The sequence below is a fragment of the Solea solea genome, chromosome 6 (genome assembly GCF_958295425.1).
Source record: "Solea solea chromosome 6, fSolSol10.1, whole genome shotgun sequence".
NCBI lineage: Eukaryota > Metazoa > Chordata > Actinopteri > Pleuronectiformes > Soleidae > Solea > Solea solea.
The window spans coordinates 25,201,681-25,214,807 of NC_081139.1; the positions used below are offsets into that span (position 1 = coordinate 25,201,681).

General features: G+C 41.8%; 1 protein-coding gene across 4 annotated transcripts in view; it reads right to left on the minus strand.

Moving 5' to 3' along the window:
- Nucleotides 1-13,127, minus strand: part of arhgap46a (Rho GTPase activating protein 46a) — a 40,764-nt gene that overhangs the window by 15,608 nt on the left and 12,029 nt on the right. For all 4 annotated transcript variants that reach the window (XM_058631423.1, XM_058631421.1, XM_058631422.1 and 1 more), the window contains exon 2: nt 9,327-9,833. In XM_058631423.1, the coding sequence (XP_058487406.1) occupies nt 9,327-9,833 (507 nt within the window). The remainder of the gene's footprint in view (nt 1-9,326; nt 9,834-13,127) is intronic.

The window sequence follows — 13,127 nt, forward strand, 5'->3', positions numbered from 1 at the left end:
ACAGAGTGAGTCACACCACCACAGTGGTTTGAATGTAAACACTCATCTTGAAAATGGTCCCACAGACTCACCATCCATGCAGGGCCTATAAACAGCTGGATCTCAGCCACCTGGCAAAACACCAAGACAGCCCGCCACAACCACTGTTGTGGGGAAAATATCAAAAGCCCATAAGACCACATGCACACAACTGCGATGTCTTTTAAAGACACACCTTCACTCTTCTCTGAGACACCTGCTGTCCGGCCTGGCTGAGCAGCTGTGCCACACCACCTGGGAGAGGTCATAAGCATCCAGACAGGCAATACTCTCCCCCTTTAAGTTGTGACAAATGACTACAAGCTGATATTGAATGAATGGATAGTGCTTTATAATTTATATATATGGAAGTGGGAGAGCACACAACACAACACACTAAACGTTTTTTTTTCTTACGATATGTAAATGTACCGAGTATGGTTGCAACTAAAGTTTATTTTCAATTTCCATTAATCTAAAGTAAAAGTACTTGGTTGGTCCACAAAATACAACTCACAACCCACAACTCAAAATAATGATGTTCTTGGATGTCTTATCTTGTCTACAAACCAAAATTATTCAGATTAATGTTTTTTTTGTAATATGAAGCAATGAAACCAGAAAATCTCAGTGAAGCTGAAAACTGAGAGAACTTGTTTTAATTAACTAGATGGGGGTGATAGGTGACAGCTGTGAACGTGAGAAGCTGCTGTTTGCACTGTTTGAAACGGTGCATGGTTTCTCACTGTGGCCTTGTCTGTCAGGAGGATACAAGAAGACACAAAAGCTACAAAAATCCCTGCCACATCAGCACACTTAGCACTAGACTGCTACAGCAAGGACGACTCACACATCTGACATCAAAGCCAAGGAACACAGTTAGTAGAATTCACACACAAAACCACTTCTTTTATCCACAAAGAAATTAAACACTGTTGCTTGTACAAAGAAAACTAACTATGTTTTGGGCTGATAAAAGAAATTGTTGTAAAAGAGAAAACAAATACACTCATGGTTGCTGAACGATGTACTTTATGATGACTGACCCTGACACAGTCGTGACCAGTGCTTCCTGTCTGAGGAGGTTTTGCAGAGGGTCAGAAAGAGGGCTTCTCCATATGCAGCACAAACAGGAAATGCCTAATGTAGTGTTCACACACTGTGCCAGGGCGGAAGTATGAGCTCAATCTCACTTATGGCAGATTATTATGTAGCTTAAAAAAAAAGCCCGACTTTATACATGGACAACTCAACATCGCGAGGGCTGAAGGTGATGCCATGCTGGCCCTATTTCTACTGGACAGGTAGGTTAACTTTATGTCTTTAATGTCTAGGTCTTTATTTTTAGTCATTCGAACAAGTTTCCAAAAAAGTTAGCATCACCAAAAAGTACCGAAATGTTACGAAATGTTATGATGCGGCGCAGTACTCGTGAATCCGTCTGAAATCAACGCTCTATGTGAACAAGCATCGCACGTTCCTGTGCTCTGGAGGCGTAGCTTCAGAGGGAAGTCTGAAGCAAGGGGCTTGGACTTAATTCAAAGTGCTCAAACTAACTTTTTCAAGGATCTTCAACCCTACCTTTATGTTCAAAAACACATTTTTATATTTTACTCCTTCCTGTCCATTGAAACTCAGCAGCTTAGCATTAAAGTATTCTTTCCCTATGCAATCCTTTTCTTTTTAGTTCTAAAAAAAAAAAAGCCAAGAAATTCCTTCACCCACATGGAACCCCCTCAAGTTACTCTTAACACTGCAGTACATATGCAAGGCCTGTACATGGCACTGTAATGCTGCCACAATAATATAACAAAAACAGAGTAGATGTCGAGCAAGAGCATGTATGCTGTGTACATACATTTTCTAAAAATATAAAGCTTGATTCGGCTAAGTATACGATCACAGAGAGAATGAAGAAAGCCAGGGTGACTAAAGAAAGAAAATCAAGCAAAAAAGACCAAACAATCTCCAAACAAAAGGAGTTGACAATGACAAAAGCACAAGGGAGGTGGGATTATGACGTCATCATTTTGTGCATTGGTTCTATATGCAAAAAACCAAGGGTGGCTGAAGAGGAGTCCGTGCAATAGTGTGACTTCACGTCGTCCTTAACAAGCGGAAAACCGACAAAAGCAGAGGAGACTTCTGTAGCTGTGGGTGGAGCCCCCACAGATTGAACACGTCTGTTCAATATGGTCACAATTCGTCTCCACTCACCTCCTGAAGTGGTTTAGCTGACCGGATAACAATCCGTCTTTGGGTGTATTTACACCTGTACAACTAGTCAGGCGCTATCCAATTCTGATCACAGAAAACTCATTTTAAAGCCAGGTGTAAAGGCCGTATGGCGTGTTCCTATTAGCACAACTTGACTCGCCTCAGCGCGGCATGGTTATTTTGCTTTTCCACTAGTGATAGTACCTGGTACTTTTTTAGTACCTGCTCTGGTGAGGTTCCAAGCTAGCTGATACTATGCATGATGTCGCCAGACTGAATCAAGCTGAACAATGCCGAACTGTAGATCAGTTAAAAATACTTAACAATCCTAAAAACGTGGGTTAATTTCCAACAATTACCAGGGAAATAAATAAAATCTCAATATTTAACAGAGGAATCTGGTGTATTTAGCGACAGCACAGCTGATCGCGACAGGGTGATTCTAGCGATTCAGTTACACTGAAAACAACTGCTTTACAAGTCACTAGTCAGTGAGTGACTCAGTTGGCAGTTTCATGCAGCCATGCAGTGATGACTCCGCCCACATTGAGTGGGTACTATTTTGTAGTGGAAAATCAACCTAAACCGCGCCGTGCCATGGTGAGTCGATTTGAGGCGAGCTGGGACCCTAGGTGGGAAAAGGGGCTTTAGACTGTTAAGCGTCTTCAAATCACATTACACATCTACAACAACAGTAAACGGGTCAACCAAAAATGTGTGATTATACATCAAAGACCAAAAGGAGGGTGAGGAGAAAATACAAGAGGCTTTGAGTGGAGAGACATTTGGTTGGTTGGGGGATTTGGGAGGGGGTAAAGGAGATCAGAGGGTGAGAGACATGAGGGGAGGGTGTGAGCATGTGTAAATGAGACGGGGTGGGGATTAGTCGTGGGAGAGTGCAGCGAGGGATTGAGCGGGAAGGCTGGCATTCCTCAAGACCTATTCAAAGGCTGTGTGGGGAGCCTCATACAATGTGTAGTTGTGCTATTGACGCGGACACCTACCTCCATGACAGCCAAGGAGTGCAAGTGGTGGGGGGGGGGGGGGGGGGGGGGGGTGAAACTCAAAGAGTCATCTTCAACCTCCACATAGAGTCATGCTAACACAGAGGCTCTTACATAACACCGAACAGGGCTGAGCATTTTTCTAAGCTTAAGGAAAGTTGTTTAGAAAGGGTGTGTTGCCTGCTCGTAGCCTACTTGTCAGGCGTTAGCTTAACGTTAGCTGAAGGAGAGGATTATGCACAACAGTTTTAAAGAGACACAACAATTACAACAGAGAGAGATAAACATTACATTACATTACAATGTATACAATCACAGAAACAGATAAAGAAGATGACAAAGGAAAAGAAAATTAAATCATGAAGCAAACGGACCCAAACAGTCTCCAAACACAAGATAAAGATTGCAACACCAAAGGCAAACGCAAGAGAGAGGTGGGATGTGGGATTAATGACATCGTAGAGATTTTCCCACTCTGAGACTTGGTATCAAAAAGTGTTTCAGGGCTTCCAAAACGTCCAATATCTAAAACACCAATATGATAAAAAAATTTAAAAAAACTTAAGTGGATTCACCTAGATTTGTTTTTGTGCAGACAGTCCTTTAGGAAATGGAAAAATTAAAGAGTTAGAGGCCCTTTAGACACCAATGGGATAAAGCGATTGGCCTCCACTGGGTAGAAAATCAACTTAACAGTCAGCAAATATCAATTAGCCTCAGCTGTGCTTGTGTCCCACACACACACACACACACACTCCCAGATACCTCTATTACTGTTCTAAATATTCCTGTGGTCAGGTCGTCTGAATGCTGTCAGCAGATGTTCTGTTTCTTCCTTCTTTGCAGCCTGGAAAATGTGTTGTTGGAAAATCCATCAGCGTCACTTTGGTGTATTATGATATGGATTTGGAATTTATTAAATTTACACCCTGGGAATAGCAGGGCCTGAAAAACAGTGGTTATTATTAACGGTGACTGAACAGGAAGAGGAAACAAGGTCACACAGGCCAAGCAAACACCTCAGCGCACAGACCAATGAGATCACTGTGATTTACATACAGGAAGGAAACTAAAAGGACAAAGGATTCACTGAGGACGACGTTGTAGCCACTTTTCCAGTATTCATAGTTGATTCACGACACATTTCAAACAACCAGTCAAAAAAACATAATGAAATAGAAATCACGCATTTGCATTAAATATTATTTGGGTGGCCTCCTGAGTAAGACACCTCCAAAAGGGCAGCTGTCCTGCAACAGCTGAACTGGCACACCTCCCTCCAGTGAGACAAGATGTCTACCAGCTGTGCATGTCAGTGACTCCAGCAGCCCGACCCTCTGAGGAGTGCTGTGATGAGTCACAGCCATGAGGATCAATCTGAACGAACAGGATGGGGTGAAAACAGATTCCAGGGGAGACCCTGTCTCTGGAATTTGAAAGTGTATATGCACCTCAGACCACTGTATCAAACACGATCCTCCGCTCACACTCTCTCCCTTTCTCTCTCCCTGTCTCTGTTTCACACACAACACAAAACCAAGTCTGACGAGGTATGATCATGAACTATAATGTCACATTTGAGCTGAACAGGAGTAGAAGCCGTGGAAATACCATATCTTCATGCTTCAAGGCAGTTATAGCAGCATGCCTGCGGCAAATTCTTATGTGGAGCCATTGCTTTCTCACAAAAAAAACCCTGGAGATACGCAACCACACCACAACAAGAGGTTTACATTGTTTCATGGAGACATAAAACTGTAGCTCTGTAATCTAATTCTGGAAGACACTATAAACCATACGTTTATGAGTAAAAAAGTGAAACGAGCACACGAGGACGAGGACTTTGGCACATATCATGACCAACAGTCACAAATTCATATACAATATGGGAAGAGCAGATAATTAACTTACCAAAAAGGAAGTAAGGAAAAAGAGCTAACCACACCAGGAGTGTAGTATTTCCACTGTGCATAAAACTGTTGTGGCTTTGTCATCAAAGTCACAGGAGATGAAAAACATGAGAGGCCTTTGCTCTGGCAGTAAACATGTAGACAATGTGTGACTCATAGAGACTTTACAACCTCATATTCCCCATAAGCTACCACTCATTTCCTAAATAAAGCCATTGGTGATTTCACCTAAATGGCTCAGGGAAAGTCACAATACTATAAGGGATATTTTTATTATATTTTTTATTTTATTTCCCCCTCATGTGCATGACTTATTTTACAAAATTTCCCCAAACCTAACTGAAATAGAATTTTCCTTCTGTGTCACGTTTATATCAAGGTATGAACACATCAAATTAAATTTAACCCACTTAAAAGCACTGAGGAAAACGGGTCACAGAATATTAGTGGAAAGTTGGTATAAAAACTAAATTCACAAACACTGACTGAACACTTTCAATCTTAGGGGAGAATCCATAAAGTAGAAGCGTATGATGAACTATGATGTAGAAAACTATGATGTAGAAAAATGAAAACTGAACGTCTAGTCTGTCCAGGAGGGGGCCGAGGGGGTCAAGTGGAAAAAAGTCCAACTGTTCAGTAGAGGAGGGTGATATAAGATAGACTAGTTACTGATTATTTTGCAAATAGTCGACTAATCAGATCATACGTAAATTGCAGCTTATCGCGCCAGCACGCAGCTGCACTTATATAACCATCATCAGCTTCCAGCTTGTTTCACTGAATTTCAAATTAAAAGTGTCTATTTTGAAATGTAAAGATATAAATCACAATAAAAAAAAAGAATTTATGATGAGAAATGATTCTGTGAATTAAAAAAATTAATTTTATAAGATAGATAATACAGATCTATCTTAACAGACAGATTTAGATAATTAATCTGTTCCACAATCCCGTCTCAGAGTACCAGCCCAGACAGAGCTCAGTTCCCTTTCATACTGACATGCCAACATCTGCGTACGGGTAAGAGAGCGAATATTTCATGAGAAATCAAGAGCAAGCCAACAATCAGGAAGAGTCTCTTTAAGAGTCTAATGTCAGCGTGACAGCCATGGACTGAATGCTGGCGCACCGCTATGTCATTAAAGGGCTAAATGAGAGGACACACAAGAGTCATTTGGTGTTCTTCTCTACTTTCAGTTTACCCAGACTTCCTGCTTATGGAAATCTCTGAGTTGACCCTGCAGGGTAACAGGATTCAAGTGAGGGCCTTTGTTCCATTTTCGCGGTCCATTATACACCCCCGGCCACATGGCAGTCCACAAGACAAAAGAGTAATGTGACCCTGAAGTGAACCAACCCTGGGTCACTCCTGGGTTGTCTTACTCCATGCTGTCATGCATCCACGGGCAGAATTTCGACAGCCACTCAACCTCAGCAGGATTCCTGTAAAGTTAAAGCCACGTGAAGACACAGAGAAGCCAGACATAACATTTAATCTTATACTGATTTTATTTGGTTGTTGGCAGCAGAACACTGAGGGGCTGTCCACGACAAAACAAGTCTCTGTGAACTTTTTATGAAATTGGCATTTTATCCACACTGAAACAGTGTTTTGGGAATTTTTTTATTTATTTTTTTATAAATGGGTTCTAGAGTGGGTCTTAGAGTCTTAGTCGTCCTGACTTTCTTCATTCTGCCTGTTTCTGTGATTTTATACACTGTAATGTATACTCATTCAAACAAAGTCTGTACACAGCTTCTTTCCTGGTTTTGGTATAGCAGCGCTACAGCGCCACGTATAAGCCATTTCCTGAAATGATGCCATGTTTACAGTGATATCACAGGGCCAATAAGTAACATATTTAGCAATCGAGTCAACATTCAAGCACGATCATATGCCGACACCTCCCACAATCTGTGTATGTAAACAAATACAGAGGTAATTTTTTTTTAAAAAGAGGGAGACAGATAGAGATAGGACGCTGCATTAACCAACCAGTGCTTAGAATAACACAAAGGGTGTGTTTTGTGAATTCCTTGGAAACTTCTTTATCTATATCAATAGCCCCAAAACAATAGGAAACTGGTGTTGAAAGAACTGGGACTGTGATGTACAGCATTGTTTTCAAAAGGTCATAAATGAATAATGTTTCATCTCTGGTGAGATTTTAAAGAAAGTAAGAATAGAATATATGTGTAGAAGAAAAACATTACAAACCAAAGACTGGAGGAACTTGAGAGAATGAAATGCTTCATTGCTAAATGGAGCCACACTCTGAATTAAAGTTGTATGTTAGGAACAAATACTGAAAACTTGTCCTGTAAAAAAAGGGCAGAAATGTAACCTAACCACTCATCTAACACCTCTATTAAACTCTCTCCCCTTGACCTTACCCGTTTGCCTCAACACTAAGAATGGCCACCAAAGCCTATTTTCCAAAGGTCAAAAAACCCACAAACACCCACTAATATCTGGCTTTTGTGTCACTGTGGGAACTGATACAATTGCCACTCAAACCCACGTCCAACTTTCTGATACAAAGTTATAACATGCAAATTAGGGACATCAGCATCATGTATCAAAGAGCAAGTGACAGCATGAATAAGTGAAAAGAAAAGCTGAGGAAATTTGTGTTCAGGATAAATAAATAAAAAATGCTGGTGTGATAATGTCTCTGAAGGTTCTCAGTTATCCCTGCCATAGGCATCTTCTGAAGTTCAAGTCATTTTCTGAGGTAGCTTCAGAGCAAGTCCACTTGCCTATATATCTAACTCCTGTAGATGGTGTAACAATGTTCAAAATACCAAAAATGTGATCTCAATTCTAAGTTAGAAAAAAAACACAATTCCTATTTCCAGGGATCATTAGGTGCTAGTCTGAGTTTGTTTTCAACCATTCGGAGCTGTTGCATTTGCCATGCATATTGTGGTGGTTTCCAATTACCTGCTAGTGAGCATGTAGAGAGCCATATGGCAAGAAGCGTATCAGGTGCTTTAGATACTACCCAGCCTTTCTTTGAGGAACACAGCTGGCCATTGTTTGCAAAAAAAGACTGAAAAGGTTCTGGGAAAGGTTGAGTGGAACCCAGAGAGAATGCAACAGGGCTTCACTAGCGGCACTAAACAACCATGCCTGACTAATTACTTCTCCTGTCACATTACATAATCCCAAACGATTGGAGGGGTCAGAGCAAGAACCGCTAACTGTCCAAGGTGATTTACAAGATAAGCCAAGAGGGCAAGTGTTGCAATTTGCAAGAATTCACCTTGATACACATATAGACACATGGATGATACATTATCGCAGAATCATGTGTTTACACCGGCACCATATCGGTCCATACATATACGAACAGAACATATGTAGAATAAACAGGGGAGTTTGACCAGAATCAAAACAAGTGACTGGAGACTATGGCAGATCTACTCCAAAGCAATCACTTGAATAACAAAATAACTTATTGAAATTGTTCGAATTGTTCGTAATGACCAATATGGTGACAGCGTTGAGACATCGCTGCAATGGGCTCACTCAAGTGGCATTGCAGTCTTTGGTTGCTCAAAGACTAGTTTTGTTTAAAGAAATAGAAATTGCACTGAAGCAGAGTGGTGGAACACTAACATGGTCCCAGTGGCGTTGTGCCGGGGGAGCAGAAAGTGGCATGCCTGGAATCTGGCTTGCAGGGAAAAGATGGTGCTTTGGATGAAGCCACAAAGCCAAGCACATGACAAACTCTCTTTAAATGAGTCACTGTTAAAGGCCGTTATGCATAAGTAACTCTTGCATGAGGGGGGATGTGTGTGTGTGTGTGTGTGTGTGTGTGTGTGTGTTGTGTTCTATAACATAAGTGACCACCCTCCCCATTTGGTAGCAATTAGCTGAAATGGCTGAGCATGGTTCACAGGCAATAGTATGTAGGAAACAAGGGACATATGGAATGTTCAGATAAGTAAAAAAAAGTTTGAGGTTGCCTTGAGTGGTCAAAATTCAAAATAATCCCTGCAAGTTTTCATAGCAGGAGCATTTGAAAGTCATTATAACTCACTTTACCACATGCTGCGATGACTATCACATTTCCCGACTTTTCTGCATGTAACATGACCCACTCATGATTGAGCACAATGCTCTTTCCAGACTTACTGTGGAGGGTAGTGAGGGTTTGGTCAGGCTTACCTCTGTGTGTCTGTGCTGCCATCTGTGCTGTGTTCATTGCTGCTTCCATCTCCCTGTGATCTGCTGTCCACTGCTGGGTCTACCTCAGCGTTGCCCTTCTCCTCATTGGTCTCCAAGGTTTTCAGGATGGGGCCGTCTCCCTCCGGCTCAGGCAGAGGGGTGCAGCCACCCTGGCTACCGACACTGCTGATACTCCCCGTTGTCCTGTGGTGGTGCCTATCCATGCTCCCCCCAGTCCGCTTGGCTTCACTGCATCGCTTCATGGCCTGAAGTTGGGAGAGGGGCACAATATCTGCTCCCTGCGGTCGATGCCAGACTGTGCGGCGGCCAGTAGAATTGTAGTAGTAGAAGCGTCCACTCTGGGAGTCAAACAGCTCCCACCACTGGTTACCGTCTGCCTGACGGACGGGAACGCCCGCAGGGGGATCCCAGCCACACTCCCCAGTGGTCAGGTTCACATACATGCGCTCACAGGAGCGTGGTTCCAGGATCTCCACCCAATCAGAGCTGAATGAGAAAAAAAGCGGGCAACGGGTTAAGTGCTGTTTACAGTTGAGATAATTTGCCAGCAGTTGACAACGACGCAGTCACATGTGACCACTAATCAAGCTGTAAACAACTCGCACTGTCTGAAAAACTGAAAGTCCTGAGAATGTGCACAGTGCTCATATGTGCATGTGTTTGTGTGCCATCATACGTGCATTCATCTGTTAGCGTTTGTGTGGAAAGTGATGTCATCTCTTTGGTAGGCAGTGAAGCAGCAGGAGTTATGGCACGAATGTGTGTTTCGTGAATAAGAAGACAGGTGGACGCACTCGGTGAGACACGCCGAGCACGGAGTCAGCAGAGAATCATACGCTCCGAGTGCCACTTACAAAAAAACCCACACGGCTTAACTGCACAGCCAGCCAGCTCAGCACAACACACAGACGGTAAAAAATGAGCAGTGGAGAGGTTAGGTGCAAAAAACAGGGTTCATGGACCGTTTCCATGGTCAAATCAAAGCACTTTTTTCAAACACTTTCAAGGTAAATTTAAATACATACACAGCCGATAAACATGTCTGACAAATACAAAAGGACTGCAGCTTTCTTGTACATCTATGTCATGCTACCCTTTAGCGGGCTCCATTATGACTGTGACAGCAAATCCTGGTGGGTACACTGTAGACAGTGAGATGCTCAGTATCACAGTAGATGTCTAAATCAGAAACAGAGGAAAGTCTCAAAATAGCTCTCTTGAACTGATTACAAGTTACGTAGGATCTCTTTCCTTCTGGAACTCCATCCATACTACTGTGTTTTATGGTGAGTGTTTCACCTTTCTATCACATGTAGTCTGCACAGTATAGAACAATACTACCAATGACAAAAAAACAGTGTTAAAAAGTAAGAGCAGGGATTTCTACTACCAGACCATTGACAACATAAAACTGAATGTCGGTGTGTTAGATGGAGTTTTTCTGTTCACAGCTGGCAAGTAAATGTGCATGATAGCATCCCTGTTTTTAAATGGTCTCCATTTACACATGTGCAGACCAAACAACCAACTAACGATTACATTCATAATCCGTTAATCTGTCTATTATTTCCTCAATTAATGGAGTAATCAATCCTTTGATCCATAAAATTTCAGACAGTGACCAGTGTTTTTCAAACCTCAAAATGATGTTTTCAAATGTCTCAGAGTACTCAGTCTTAATTATTTATTTGTTATATGGAGCAGGAAAACCAGATAACATTCACTTTTAAGAAGCTGGGGAAAAACCATTTATTGTAAAAAAAAAATCCAAACCCAAACAAGCGCTCAAACCAATTATAAAATTAGTTGACAATTAATTTAGTAATCCATAAATAATTTGTTGCAGCCCTAGAATTAGCAATATAGGGCTCTTAAAGAAAAGGGTGTTCTAGCAGCCACCTAGAACAGGGATGATGTGTAGTATCACAACAAGCTTCTGTACATTTACCTTTTCCCCCGTTTACGATATAAACACTCGCTACTGACAGCAAAGTATTTCACAAATAAAGGTGCAACATTTCTGCCTTGGACAGGCCACATTAACTGGACTGTTGAGAGATCAGTTCCAGCAGGGGAGGAATTAGTGTCACGAGAATCTGCTTTACGGTTTGGATCTTTTCCCAGCGTTCACAGGACAGAAAAGGTCTTCTTCTCCCCGTCATGGTTATTTGTGGTACGAGCCTGCAGTCCAGGCTACCTGAGATGATCAACGTAGCAGGGGGGAAGAGCACCTACAGACGGCGTCCAACAAACATACACATTTGTTTTGCATAATACTTCCAAACCCTGTGTGCACCCGATTCAGAAATAGACACAGGATTGTGGTGGCAGTCAGGTCTGGCAGGGTTACAGTCGCTCTGTTGGCTCCGACTCAGAGGGAACAACAGCTGCTCTTCATTTTAACTGCAAAGCCTCTTTGGCATACTTGTTCAACAAGCATATAGTATCAGTCACTGTTTAAGTGCCACCAGCAACAGCCACACCATATGCATTAGTTTAAATTAACATTCAGGTAAACAGAGAAAGCAGCATGGGGGTGGATATAGCAACTTTGCACATACTGTCTAACCATGCATCCACTGCTCTATGTTGAGAGACCATCTGGTCCACTCCCTCACATGCAGCTCTGACCATAGTGTAGTCAACATGTACAGTGTTTATACTGCGGGTCTTAAACCCTCCTGTGATTGCAATGACAAGTAGATGAGATCATTTTCAAAATCGATTAATCTGGCAATTTCCCTTTCAATTAACCGTTTGATCCAGAAAACATATCTCAAACCTCCAAATGACGATGTCTCGGTTGGTCTACGAGACAAAATGATTCAGCTTTCAGCATTTCTTTGTCATACGGAGCAACAGAACCAGAAAATATTCAAATTTCACACATCTGGAAAATCATAGAGCTTGTTTTAATGACTATACAAAACACTCAAACTGATCGTTCTAAAAAAAGTTTACAATTAACTTAGTAATTGAATTTATCAATTAATGGATTAATCATTGCAGCCTCATTTTAGACATATGCACATTCTTTCATGTATGACCATAATCATACATAATCAAGACACATTTAAGACCATGTCCTCAGCTGACGTCCATTGACCTGCAGCAGTTTCTCAGTGAACTGAAAGTTTGTATACTAATCAGAACCCATGTTTCCCATAATATCTACACCTAAACATCATTTTAGGGACGCACGTTAACTATCGATACCGATAATCGGCCCGATAAAATGGTTTTAGAGAGACTGCGATTTCGTTCCCACCTCACGTCCTAATGTGTGTTGGAATGACAATAAAGAAATCTTGAATCTTGAGTTATCTTTGGAAAAGTTTTCAGTCGATGACGACGTGTGCTTCAAGATAGTCGCAGAGTTTGGCTTCTTCCTTCTGGATTATTAAGTACATGCTAACTTTACTAGCCGGTGTTGCATCAGAGCTGAGCATGGTCTGGTCGATACGGTGCTTTGGTTTGGTTTAACCAAGAATGTTTTGGTAAACACCGGCACTGGCAGCTGTCGGTGTCGAAACGCAGAGAAGTGCAGCCGCTTCTTGTGCTATTCACAGCCCAGAGTGAAAGCACAAGATAGTTTTTTGGTCTTGTGAGTACTGTAGAGCTGAAACAATTAATCGATGAATCAATTATCAATCGATTACTAAATTAATCGACAACTAGTTTGATAACTGATTAATCAAAGCTTTTTTCATGATTAAAAGAAGATTTCCGATTGGGATATTCTGATGGTAACAAGTACTGATATAGCACCTGCTTGCTGTC